This window comes from Chenopodium quinoa, unplaced genomic scaffold, assembly GCF_001683475.1.
Source record: "Chenopodium quinoa cultivar QQ74 unplaced genomic scaffold, ASM168347v1, whole genome shotgun sequence".
Taxonomy (NCBI): domain Eukaryota; kingdom Viridiplantae; phylum Streptophyta; class Magnoliopsida; order Caryophyllales; family Amaranthaceae; genus Chenopodium; species Chenopodium quinoa.
This window is the reverse complement of record NW_018742556.1, coordinates 2,260,071-2,274,715: the sequence shown is the minus strand read 5'-3', so window position 1 is coordinate 2,274,715 and position 14,645 is coordinate 2,260,071. Positions and strand designations below refer to the sequence as shown.

Sequence of the window (14,645 nt, the reverse complement as noted above, 5' to 3'; positions counted from 1 at the left end):
ACGAATATGTTCATTATATTGATTTACGTAGTACATCTTGTACTCGTAATTTATGGATAAAAAGTTAATTACTTTATAAGACAAATTCTTGTAAAAGACCATCTGATAAATTTTTGTTGGACATGTCAAGTATTAGTTTACAAAAATTTACCTTTTGGCTGTTATGCTCATCAACAACCCATTTTGCAATCTCTTGGATGTATGGATCGTTTGGGTCGACATCCTCATGATGACCTCCACCTGTGTTCTTCTGTTGAGCAGAGGAACTCATTTTTGTGTATGATTTTGTGTTATGTAGGGTGTGTATCGTTGTATTGTATGTATGTGTTGTGGAACTCCATCTTTAGCAAACCCTCTCTATTTATAGGATAGGATAATGGAATCAATAATTTCTTTTTTATTCGATCAGCTTATTAAATGATGAATATATTCTTGTTAATTTGGACCGCCTACCAACTTTAAGTCGATTTTTTAATTACTTGTTATTCTGACCATACACGATGTTTTGATGATACGCGTGCACTTCATTTGTTGTTTTAAAAGGAAATAATAAAAAAAAAGGAGAAAATATATGTCACGAATCTCACGATTATGAAGTGAGAATTTTATCTTCTTATCGCCACTGATTCTTTTTATCGTGTATGTAAAATGAAAGTGATTTATTATACTTCATGGTTGGATTTTTATAATCTATGATGTTGATCACTTCAGAGAATGATGTACATTGATTAAAATTAATTTCAATCAATGAAAACCAGTTTAGATGATAAAGAAGAAAAAAGTTCCAACTCGGTAAAAAAAAAAAAAAAAAAAAAAAGTTCTAACCACTAACCCCAAAAATCAGTAAGGATAAAAAAAAATCTAATAGAAAAATTAGTTCAATGTTTTAGCAACCCAAAAAAAAAAGGTTCATTAGAACCACACTTATGGCCTAACAACAACAGTATTGATTAAGCTAATACAAGTGCCAAATTAATTTAACAGGTTAGTGATAATAATTTTAACATTAGGTCACTATAATTGAAACTTAAAAAAACAAGTCATCAAAGTGATTAGCATATTGCACAAGCTCAAGGCACTACAACATTTCCTCAAGAATATGGCGCGCATTACCGATTTAAGTAATAAAAAAATTAAATTTGTTATACCATTAATTACCATATCATATGCTATCCATCATTGTGAAAGCCTTCAAAGTATTAACAATTTAAGAAAATATATAACTACGTTTCTTCCATAATCAAGATAATTCGTGCTAAATAATTGTGAAAAAAACAATGGAAAAAAAAAATTGTAGATGCAAAGCCTAAGAAAGGAAGTTGAGGAAAAGGGGAAAAAAAAACGATCAAGGCCATAGCATGCACAAGCACGTTTGTCCAATTTCCCTACAATTATGCAAATAATTAAAGAGCAATGTGTACTTTGACTACCGTCCTTAAACTCTTGTTCTAGAGCTGAACCACACGGCCACACCCAGTAAGGACAGATACAATCGGCGAATAGACCATATTGGTAATTATAAAACACCCTTAGCGACAATTTGGTAAAAAAAAACTTACTTCGGGTCTCCGGTGACAATTTGGTAAAAAAAAAGCTAACCATGTGCTACAATTTGGTAAAAACAATAAACTCAAGGGACGTTCGGACCAAAATTTCTATTTTTTTCGATAAACTCTTAAAAAAAATCCTAATTTATTTCGTTTTTGTGTTTTTAAAATTTATTTTTCCCATAAAATTACGCTGAATTCATATACCAAAATTTTTATATATTAAAAAAATTGTTAATAAAGGGTAGGAAAATTAAGTAAATAATAATATTTAAACATTTTTTTCTTCAAAAAATTGTAATTTCCTTAAAAAAAAAGGTTGGAAAATTAGGCGGGGAAATTTTTTTCGGTAAAAAAAAAACACGGAAAACAAACTAAATTAAACATTTGTGAGTAGGTTGTCGGAAATTTCTGCATTATTTTGGTTAATTGTCGCTTGAAATTATTTTTTTTACCGAATTATTGCCGGAGTTATTTCTTTACCAAATTATCCTCTAAGGGTCATTTTCGTTTACCAATCTAGTCAATTGGCCTCAATAAATCACACAAGGAAAAGTTTAAAGACAATTAACATCATATAAACATTTTAAGAATATATGTAATTGTCCTTACACTTAGAAATGCATAGAAGTATTTAACATCATAACAATAAGAGTTGAGAATCTCAACTAATTGGATGAGATTTGTAATCAAGAATCACATTTTTGCTCTCTTTATTTTGAATCTTCTACATAAGTGGCCTAGTGACTTATACTCTTGTTAAATTATACGTACTATTGAATATTGATCGTGTAGCAAGGGCTTTTTTTTTTTTTTTTTTTTTTTGGGCAGCAGGATAAGCAAACTAGAATTTTGTGGCCTTAGTTGCTAACTCACTTCTTATTTTAATAAGCGAAATATTTTGACTTCGTGTACATTTATCTAATTAATTTTTACTAATGTTTTTGATTTATATATAAGAATAAATATAGTCTTGTGAGGACTTATTGAAAACGTCTCAATGAATAATTTATTAATATTTAATTGATATAAATTTTACTTATTGTTAAAAGAAAATTGTAAATACTCCTTAGCTTGTTAATGAACCTAACCATCATGGTCAACGTATTCTCTTTATTGAAAACGAATATTTCAAATGAGACAAATATAAAAGAAACTAGGTACTACGTAGTATAAAGGGATGGAATATTTTTTTTATCCACAATGTTGTCAATAATTTTGATATGCACTGAAAATGAATTCATGGGCAGGTCAATAAGAGCATCTCTAATGGTTCAATTATAAGGACTTGATTGCAATATAATTAAAGTTCCCAGCTACATGTCAAAAGTGAGCGGCTTTAGTTTTTTTTTTTTTTTTTTTAATTAAGAAATGAATGATTTCATATATTACGCCTTTTTTGTGTGGTTGGCCACATCATATGACTGGCTGACACACACCAAAATACTGATCGGGTAACCCTTAATCGAATAACCCCTGACCGAACAAGTAACCTCTAACCGTACCGAGTAATCCTTAACCAACCACGTAATCCTTGACAAAGTAACCTCTGCCACACGGTGTGGCCAACCACGTTTAGAACTTTGTATTTCTTACATATTTTTTTGGCATATGTTTAATAGGCAAAATAAATTTAATGTTACAAGGTACGTAGTGTGTTCATTGAACTACCCAAAGAAGCCCTATCAGTTTTAATATTGTTACAAGCATTACAAATAAAACTATATTACAACTTCCTTACAAGAAACTTCCGGTTAGAAAATTCTACTTGTTTCACATGAAAACAATGGGACCTAGCTGAAGGTCTTAAGATGTGGATGAAGACTGACTCGGTCCAAATGATGTTGGGCCGAGGGTTTCCTGCACAGCAAACACATGTAAACTGGCCTCGGGGGTGGTTCCGAGGAAGGCCCCTCCGATGCCGAAGTCAAGTAGTGTTTAGAGAGAGAAAGCTTTGCAAGAGATTTAATGCTTGAGGCTTGAATGTGAATGCTCCATAAATGGTGTAATTGAAGTCTTTTATACCTTAGCATGACAAGGAGAAAGGATGGGCTTGAGATCATATGGGCTGACCATGATGACTTGGGCCGTTAGCTTGACATTGACTTGGCAGATTGGAGGCTTGGGCCTTGACCTTGGCTTGGATTGAATCATTTAATGACCGGGCCCAATTAGGCATAATTGAACCCAAACACTACTATTTGCCTTAACTTCGAACATGTGTCATGAGATATCAACCAACGCCATTATTGTTTGATTTTTATTCCATATTGCATTGAACTTGGTGAAAGAGGAGAAGAGCAGATAACATATAACCTTTGGAAAAAAACAAAATGAGCTCAAAAGGACACCAAATAAAAAGTTATGAAAATTAGGTAAAAGAGGTAGGAAAATAAGATGATTCAGGCTTGACAATAAAAACCGAGTCACTTTTATAAGTGATTCGATACCTTTAACTGTGGGTATCTTTAACTTCTTCTCAACGTAAGTGATCATTATCATATACACTAAATCTTCCCAAAAAAATAAAATAAAAATGATGGGAGCCCCATTTTGAAGAGCATAGTTAAAGATAAAGGTTTTTCATAGTATTAGATTAAAAATCCAACACTTGCTAATAAAAAGATTACCAAGAGATAAATTCTTAAACTCTTTTGAACTAACAAATCAAAAGAGGTAAAAACATACAAACAACAAGCCAAGGCCAAACCTACAAACCAAAACAGACCACAAGGATGATAGATCCCCAAAATAACGTGAACCCAAATACTAAAGCACTGCAATATAAGGCTAACACGAGCACTCATAATATTTCTTATATTCATAGGGTAAAGAAGCACTCGTACTTCTCTTTGAGATCACAAGAGCAGATTTTATAGATGGAACAATTAATTAAGTGAGAGGAGTAAGGCCGTGTTTAGTACACCTTATTATTGTTTACATAGTGTGATCGGAGTTTTTTTGCTTTCTTTTTTTTCGTTAAATGATTCGATCTAATTACTTTTTTTTTCATTAAATGATTCGATCTAATTACTTGATTCAACTAAACTTTGACTTCTTATGCATGCTAATTCGTAAATAAAAATATCGGAGTATTTCCACTTTACAAGTCCAAGGAGGTTTCATTCCAAAACCATATGACAATAATAGGAGAAGCAATCCCTTAGTCTTATTATTATAAAGTGTTTAACTCTTTTTTCTTTTCTTAATGAGTAGTGGGACGTTTACATGTGTTGTTTAGTAAGTTTATACTACAGTAGATAATCAAATATGAAATGTGAATGCAAACTTATATAGATTCAATTAAGAATTAAGATCCAACCACTGACAGTTTTATTTAGGTAATAGTAGTATTACACAGTAGTACTAGTGCATAAATCAAGTCTTCCAAGACTTGTTTATTTCACTAGTACATAATACATGCGTCGTAGTAATACATTCTTCGTCGATTGAGCTGAGCAAATCGATCTCTTCATTCTTCGTCCTGTATAATATACGAGTACGTGTGTTGCAGACTTGGGCAACCCTGTCAATATATAGGATAAGATTTGTAATCAAGAATCACATTTTTGCTCTATATTTCGAATCTTCTGCGTTAGTGGCCTAGTGACTTACAAGTATATATTCTTGTCAAATGATACTGATTTATTGTGTACCAAGCTTGTTAATTCTTGTAGATTGCTCGAGAATACAAAGCACTCAATTTGCACCTTTAATTTGTTTATTAATGTTTGTCAACTTTTTCACTGTCTTCAATGTTAGACAATATAAATATGTAAATATTTTAGTGTTCATAATTAGCATTGTATGATTGTAAACTCTAATACCCAAAAGGGTATATATATTGGCACATATCAATAAGATGCCTCCAAGGAAAATTCTCCCATCTTACATGGTACCGGAGCCAACGTGACATAAAGGTCACGGGTTCGAATCTCATCCACCCCTCATTCAAAGTGAAATTAATTCGCGTCAGGTATAGGTGGGCCTGTGTTGCATCCATATTTCATGCCCAAAGGGCCTTTCATGTGAGGAGTGATAGAATATAAAATTTATTCATGGGCCTCAACCATTAGCTTAAACTTTTGGTTGAGTTAGTCCTTTAACATTCAATACATATTTTTGCATCACTTTTCACAAAGGATTTCGAATTGTAGTTCATATATATTAGCTGAACTCAAATCTTTTTGACATTATGACTTTGTTGTTGTATACTCCATATTAATAAACATGTCATGGTCAATGGTGTTTTTTTTTTCTTTGAATTAAATATTTCAAATGAGACAAACATAAAGCAACCAGGTAGTATAATTAAAGGAATGAATGTTTTTTTTACTCCGTATTATTATTATTTACAATGTTGTCAATATAATATGCAATGAAAGTTATTCTATAGGCCGGTATTAGTTTTAAGTTAAAGTGAGTGATTTCTTATATTCAAAGGGTAAAGAGGCACCATTTATTTAATTTTTTTTTTTTTTTGACGATCAAGGAAGCAAATGAAGCACTCTTATTATTCTTTGAGATTGCAAGTAAGAGCACATTTTATAGATGGAATAATTAATTGAGGGGAATAAGGCTGTATTTTAGTTTACCTTATATTTACTTAATAATTTAATATGATCGCAACTTTATTTTTTTAATCAAATGGGTTCTATAATTTATTAAATTTTGTTGGAGTTAGTAATTTAAAGCCTAGATAAATCAAGTTCAATCAATAAAAATGAGTTTTGATAAGTGAAAATAAGCCCAAAAAAAAAAATTATGGATCAATTTTGATATAAAATAACGTACAAAATGAAGTATATTCCGTTTGTAACTTTCCAAAGCTGGTGTCAATGATATTATTGAATTCCCGTGTTTGGAGCACTCTATGATGGCTTTGAGCAGGGTGATAAGGTTTTAAGTAGTTTGAGTTAATTCTAGTTGAAGTATAGTGAATTTGGTTTCATTGATAAGAGATTATGCGGGATATAAATGATTATTAAATTTTCAAATTCAATTAAATGTATACTAAATCATACTCATGCATCTGCTGGTTCACTGGTTAAAGCCCATAATCAATTTATATACTCGATCATCCATGATACTCCATACTTGAGTAACTTTAAGTGATGAACCCAATTAATCGAAGAGTTATATTTAGGTACCACACAGAAACCACAACATTATTACATAAACAAAGTCATGCAAGATTTTATTTCACTAGATCATAGTAGTTTTTTAATTTTTGATGTAACTAATTAATATAAGCACACCAAAAATGGTTTCTTGCATGTATGTAGAGATTTGATCTGAGCATGGCTGTTGAAGATTAGTTAGCAATCTGACACGTGCATTTTCTTGCAACATAGGCTTGAACTCTTCAAGTTTCAAAGTGTTAGTCCAAACTTGCTCAAAAACCTTGGCAAAGTACTTGTTCGTCATGCCTCTGGTACCAATAGATGCCTCCAGATCAATGTAGTACATTGAGCCAGACCCAGTTGATATCTGATATCAACAAACTTTTGTTAATATCACTAATTTTTCTCTCTCCTCCCCTCACACGACCAATTTTTCTTTCTCTCTCCTCCATTCCCATGCCCAAGGTCGACCACATACGCGGATCTACAGCAGCCGACAGGCCAAAAAAACGACACCCTAGTAGCAATTTAGAAAATTGGGGGCATACAAATTAAACCCTTTAGGGAAAGGGATTTGCTTGTACTAGCTTAATGATGTAGCAGCGGTCGAATGTTGGTGCAGCGGCCTGTGGTGGTCGGTCGGGGTCGATTCGTAAAAGCTAGTGAAGCTAAAGGTGGTGTTGTGGGTGGTAGCTAGTGGTGTTGCGGCGGTCGAATGTTGGTGCGGCGACCGTGTGGTGGTCGGCTGGGTCGATCGATGGTCGGCAGGGGTCGATTCGTGAAGGTAAAGGTGGTGTTGTGGGTGGTAGTAGAGGTTGCACGGTGGTGATAGAGGGGAGAGAAAGGGGGTGTGGTTGCTAAAATTACAATATTACCCTTGGTGTGGTAGCTAAATTTACAAAATTAGCCTAGATATTAACAAGTTTTGTTGATATCTGATATCGACTTGTATTTACTCTAGTACATTGTGCCAGCAACCACTTGTTGTTCTGCTTTTGTAGCCCTTTCAAACTTCAGATTTGCTCCCTACAAATTACAACAATGATTAAATACGAATGTACGACTTGGACCAACAGGGTTAAGTACGTACGTGTAACCACATATAGTAGTAATTATATGGGACAGAGGATTTTAACCCGGTCAAAACTAGTTCAAAGTTGTATTATTGGTAAGGTAAAGTGATACTCGTACTAAATAATACTCTGATCGTACGTAGTATAAAATTGGACTTTGGAATCACCGTTGCCCATACATGTGTTATATTTGTTAACATTACCGACCTATAAGACAAGCTCTTGTGAAAGACGGTCTGATAATCTTAGTTCGACGTGTCAAATATTCGTGGTAGGCTTGAGTTATCGGTGTAAGTTGTAAACTGGTAAATTGGTCATTTGAAGGCAAATTGGATGGTTTCACCCACCCAATTGGAATCTCAGAGGGTATTAGGGACCATGGTAAACGTTACATCTATTATTTACGGGCGAAAAAAGTCAAAAAATTCCAAAATTGAAGTCTAATATCCACGATTTTTGAGAAATTTAGGAGGTTTCAGAGTCCGTTGACGAAAAGACTCGAGATTTTAGGGGACACATCTCAGGGTCATATAATGTCGTTTGGAATCATATATAATCATTATATGTTGTTATAAATATTCGTGGTAGGCTTGAATTAATGAAATCGGTGCAAGTTGTAAATCGGTAAATTGGCCGTTTAAAAGCAAATTGGATGGTTCCACTCATCCAATTGGACTCCCGGAGGGTATTAGGGACCATGGTAAACATCTTGACAATTTTTATTTCCGGGCGAAAAAAAGTCAAAAAATTCCAAAATTAAAGGCTAATATCCACGCTTTTTGAGAAATTTCGAATGTTTCGGGGCCCGGTGTCGAAAAGCATTGAGATTTTAGGGGTTACATTTCGGGGTCATATAATGCCGTTTGGAACCATATATGATCATTATATGTTGTCATCTATGTTCGTGGTAGGCTTGAGTTAATGAAATCGGTGCAAGTTGTAAACCGGTAAATTGGTCGTTTAAAGGCAAATTGGATGGTTCCACCCAGCCAATTGGACTCCTGGAGGGTATTAGGGACCATGGTAAACATTTCGACAACTTTTATTTCCAGGTGAAAAAAAGTCAAAAAAATTCCAAAATTGAAGACTAATATCCACGCTTTTTGAGAAATTTTGGAGGTTTCGGGTAGAGCTGTCAATTCGGGTAAACAGGTCGGGTTTGGGTCGGGTCAATTCGGATTAATTCCATAATCTATGCGGGTCGGGTTTTGGTTGGGTCATGCTTTAGTCGGGTCACGTCGGGTCATACTTCTTATTGGGTTTGGGTCGGGTTAATAGGTTGGGTTACATTCGGGTCGGGTGAACAATAGGTCGGGTTTAATTCGGGTTTTCACGGGTTAGGGTCGGGTTACATTTGGGTCAAGTCATCTCCAGGTCAGTTCATGTTCGGGTTCTAGGGTTGGTTTTAGGTTGGGTTTGGGTCACCATTTTTTTGGGTTTAAATGGGTCAGTTAATAATCGGGTTTAAGTCGGTATTTCAGATCGGGTCAACTTTTGACAGCTCTACCCTAAACTTTCGGGTGTTGGAAACATAATGCATTTTTCGAAACCTCACGGGTAGACCGAACAATTTCCCAAGAATTAAAGGGGAGATACACTGAAGCAAATATATAACCTTGCACAATTGACCTCTATCCCCCATTATATTTAAAAACTATCAAAAAATCCATTATTTTCCTTCCTTCTCGTTGGAACTCTCTGCCTCTCTCTCAGTCACTGTTCAACGTTCTCCGTTGAATCGCACTTGAATCGATTACTTGTATTCCCTATTGAAGCAGCTTATTTTGGTTGCGATCGACTTTGCAGGGACTAAATGGATGTTGTATAGCACGCTGTTTGAATGAAGCCATGCCTTGTACTTGTAAGAAGGGGACACTCGAGGAACAAGAGTTTTTCAAAAAAAAACTCTAGCAGTATCTTTTCATGAGTAGTACAAAAAAAAAGCGTCTTATGTATTTTAGGTAGACACCAAACTTTTCAACAATTGACTTATGTAATAAAGATAACTAATAAAACCGTTACTTATCTTATACAATCAATCAAATTGATTAACGTTTTAGGTGTACATCGAATTTCTTAAGAGTTTATCTGATTTGTATGATTCTAAACAATTGACCACATTATATTAACCAATTAAGGAGGGAATGTTTAATCTCAACCAAACAAGCAACGGAAAAAATACTTCATAGCAAAGATGGTTCATTCATTTAAATTAGATTGTATTCATAGTAGTTTACATAACATAATTAGGTCATGCAAGACGACTTTCGAAATAGAAGTAGTTCATAGTAGATTTGATGTAACAAGTACATCTATCAAACTCCTATGTCCTATTTATTACTTCGTAAATTGCAATATAGCACATTATCTAGAGATAGAGTGCGTGCGTATGACATCGTGTGGTTGAAGATTAGTTGGTAACGGCGATACGTTCATTGTCTTGGCTCATACACTTGAACTCTTTGAGCTTTCTGGTTTGGGTCCATGACTGATCAAAACCTTTAGCAAAATACTTGTTCATCAAGCAACCATTATCCGCCTCGAGTTCAACGTAGTACATCATACCAGCAACCACTTGTTGTTCAACCTCAAAAAAAAAAAAAAAAACACTTGTTGTTCCGCCTTCAAAACTTTCTCATACTCAAGGCATGTTCCCTGCAAATTACACATATATATGAGATACATATGTTGATAAAAACAAGCTAAGTCTTCCCTCAACAATATAGCAATTCACTTGAAGATATCGACTAAGTTTTTTTTTTAATTTTATTGGGAAATTCTCTTTGGTACCACCATACTTTTTACTTTTCTCAGTGGTGAATTACAAAAATTCTTATTATCTTTGGTAAACCTAAGTTTTTAATAACCAAAGATAATACTTATTTTAATTTAAATTCATTAACCATAGTTAGTTTTTACATTTTTTTAAATAATTAATTTTTTTTATAAAATAAAAAAAAAAACCCAACCTTACCCACCAGTGCCCCAGCCCCTCCCCTTCGCCAGCGCCACCTCACTTCATTGCCGATTTGTCGGCACCCAAACCCCTTAACACCGACGACCATCCCACACCTGGCCTCTCCCCTTCCTCGATAACCCTAAAATACATCCATCCCCCACCCCCGAAAATAGCCAGTTGCTCATCCCTTACCCCCCGAAAACCACCAGCCGTTCACCCCTCACCCCCCAAAACCACCAACCTCTTATCCCTCACCTCTGAAAACCGCCAGCCACTCATCCCCCACCCCCGAAATTCGCCAGCCTCTCATCCCGCACCCTCGAAATCCGCAACCATAGCTGTAACCCCTCTCCTGTCGGACTCCCCTTCCTTGATTCCCTAATTCCCGATTTCCACCCTAATCCCTAACCCTAAAAAAATACCCAATTTTTCTCTTGCTAATCTCAATTGTTTGTTAGGACAACAGAAAAGAAATCACTCATCAAATCTCAACGAAGAGAGATAAGGACGAATTGGAAGCGAATTGATCGAAAAAGACATCGGCGATTGATGGTGAAGATCGAAATTAAGGACGGGGAAGGTGTTTGGTTGATTGATGTTGTTGTATAGTAGCGATTTTGGCTGTTGACGATTCATGGCCAGAAGGGGAGGCCGACACACCGGCGAGAAAGGGGTCGGTGACGGCGTGGGTAGGGGCGAATTGAAGAGTGGTGGTTGATTGGTTGGGGAAGGGGTGGATTTTTATTATATATAAAATAATAATTTTTGTATTCAAATAAAAAATAATAAAATAAATAAATAAACTAACTATAGAAATATTTAACTACAATTTATCATTAATGTCATGGTTAACTTAATATAAAAATTCAGGTTTACCAAAGATAATAAGAATTATGTTTTTGTAATTCACCACTGAGAAAAGTAAAAAAGTATGGTGTTACCAAAGAGAATTTTCCTATTTTATTTTATAAGAAGTAACAACATCTCTTACAAATCAGCCCATCTTAAATAAAGAAATTCCCCGACTCTCAAACATATAATCAAAAAATAGTTGAGGCTTGAATAAGTTACAACTTACAAGGTGAGTTTCCCATTGTGTGAAATATACAATTAAGTCTGGCTCATAGTTGTAATAATAAAGGCTTCAATTTACGAGGCCTAATCATCCATGGTAATTGACTTGAGCATCGAAGACTCCATCTCGAGGACCCTCCCAAGGCTTGGAGTTCACTATGTAGGTCACCTGGTGAGGTGGCAACCTAACGTCATCCTCTAAAAGTGAAGGCTACTCACTCTGTTTTTTATTTTTACATTTATGTGAACTGTTTTTTTTTTTTTTTTCTAAAAACGATGTCTATGCCAATTGCAAAACTTTGACTAACAATATTTAAAATTATGAATAAATATAAATCATAACAATTGAATATTGAAAAATTAATTATTGAGATGATTCTAACAAGTACCCACGAGAATATATTTTTTCTTATATATATAATATAAGCATTAATTAGTCAAAGAGGCTTATGTGAAATCGTGAATAGTGTAAAAATTCATAATGTTTCACTTAAAAAATTGAGGGAGCACTGGTTGATTAGTCGCTTATGAGAAGGAAAAAAAAGGAGAAAAAAAGCTTATTTGTTCCTTGTTGTACTTCTCAACAGGACAACAACCCAAGCAACATTATCTTGAAACTTTGGATTGGTTGACTCAACAAGCTTAAGGCCTCCAAGATTCATCGTCGGGGGAGCTGAGCAAATCAATCTCCGCTTCATTCTTCGTACGGTATAATATATGTGTATGTGTATGTTGTTGTAGTGTGTATCTTGCAGACTTGCAGTAGCAAACTAGCACCCCTCTCAATATATAGGATAAGATTTGTAATTAAGAATCACATTTTTGTTCTATATTTCGAATCTTCTACGTTAGTGGCCTAATGACATATATTCTTGTCTAATTATACTTATTGATATGATCATTTGATCGCGCAACAAGTTTTTTTTTTTTTTATATTCTTGTAGTATATTGTTCGAGAATACGAAATAATATACATAATAGACAAAAGGAGTATAATATAAAGATACGTATAAAAGATACAAAATTACCCAAAACCCTAAATCGATTAAACAAAATCTCAATCAATTAAAATTACTCAAAACCTTAAATTGATTAAAGAACCCTAATCAATTGAAATTACCCAAAACCCTAAGTTAATTGAAATTACCCAAAACCCTAAATTGACCACGCCACCCACGATCTTCATAAAAGATCGATCATACATTGTTTTCACTGTGTAAAATTCAAAATGGTAATTTATGCCACTATCTTCATCTATAGTATTGAATGAGACAACTAATTTCCAAAAAAGTAAATCATCCCTAAACAGAGGTTTGACTAAAAGCGAATAAAATGAACATTTGGAAATATTAATATGTTTTACGTGAATATACTACTCGGTATGTTGTATGACCTATAATGTATTTTTGTTTTTGCATATATTCCTTAATCACATAACTCAATCCTAACTAATTAAGTTTTCATCCATCTTTTACGTTAAATAAATAAATCATTCATTTTCATAATTTTTGAATGGTTAAATAATGATAATTCATTGTTATTGATTCATGTAATTTGTTAATTCGTAAATAATTTTATATAAATTGCTAATTACTTTTTTTTAATTGCGTCATTTGACTCTTCACACATTTTTTATATGCTTTTGTGATTTATCTGTTAGTAAAAAAATACTTTCAAGTATCATAATTAATAACTTTTACTTGAATACAATTAAAAATATTATTTTAAAAAAACAATTAAAAATATATCACGAATAAAAGGGACATTTAGCAAGGTATTTTTTTTAATTATCACTTTAAATAATTAAAGAATTTGCTTAAAATAAAGTATTTTATATTACCATAACGTAGGATTATATTTTAATAATTTGTTTTATATAAAATCTTAATTATTTTTTCTAAAATATAATTTGTTTATTATAATTATTATAGTGACTATATACTTTATATTTGAATAATTGGTGTGTCAAGTGTTTATAATTGTAAATCGTATATATAATTTGATTCTCATAATAATTTTTAACCTATTTAGTTATCATGTACTCTCTATTATCTTGAAAGGCATAAAATTTTTAATGTCATCATTTAAAATAATTTCATCTTAATAATTGTAATCCTCCTTCTTTCCCTTCCAATCTCTCTCTCTTCTCTGCCATCTCCAGCCATCGTTTACGTTATCGGAAGCGAAATCTCTAGCGTATCAGTCTCCCATTTCCTCCACAAATATTTGCAAGGTTCCCAAATCGCCGCCATTCATGTCTTCAAGAGAAAACTCCATTATCGGATATCGTATAACTAATATCACCAATAACCATTGCTAACAATACCTACGATGTTGGTGCTTCAATTCTCCACCCAAAGCATTTTCATGCCTCGAAATTAATTGAGTTGTTGAAGAAAAAGGTTTATGAAGATGATGATTGCGAGTCTTTAGGAATTTGGCCTGGGATGGGAAGAATGAAGTTTGTGTTTACGTCATGGAGTTCAAATTAGGGGTTTCAGATTTTTAAAAAGGCCGCTCGTTTCGTGGCTTAATTCAATTAAGCTTTTGTGGCGTTTTCATTTGGGAAAAGGGGAGAGGGGCGATTTTGAGGGCAGTGGGAATGGGGAAAGAGCAAGGAAGGCTAAGTTGCCGCCTGTCATGACTGGGACAGAAGAAGGGGTGGTTGTTTCTAACGTCGGGAAGTCGGGTTGGTACAGGTCAACTTAACTTAACTGTTTGGTTTAATATGGGAGAAAAAATACAAATTTGTGGATTATATATTTTGGGAAGATTCTATTGTAAGAGAATGGTGGAAAGCTTAGTTTGTTGTTGTTTACTTCAAATTGGGAAGTAATATTATAATACAAGTAATTATAAATACAATGTT

At 33.7% G+C, this 14,645-nt stretch overlaps 1 protein-coding gene across 2 annotated transcripts in view; it reads right to left on the bottom strand.

Annotated features, from left to right (window-relative positions):
- LOC110720532 (putative cysteine proteinase inhibitor 7) overlaps window positions 1-14,645 on the bottom strand; it is a 32,485-nt gene that overhangs the window by 11,712 nt on the left and 6,128 nt on the right. Inside the window, exon 1 of one of the 2 annotated variants that reach the window (XM_021899569.1) lies at window positions 152-342. The exons of the other annotated variant lie outside the window; for it this stretch is intronic. Coding sequence (XP_021755261.1) covers window positions 152-271 — 120 coding nt within the window. The 5' untranslated portion in view covers window positions 272-342. Of the gene's footprint in view, window positions 1-151; window positions 343-14,645 lie in introns of those variants that run through there. 2 annotated transcript variants of the gene reach the window in all.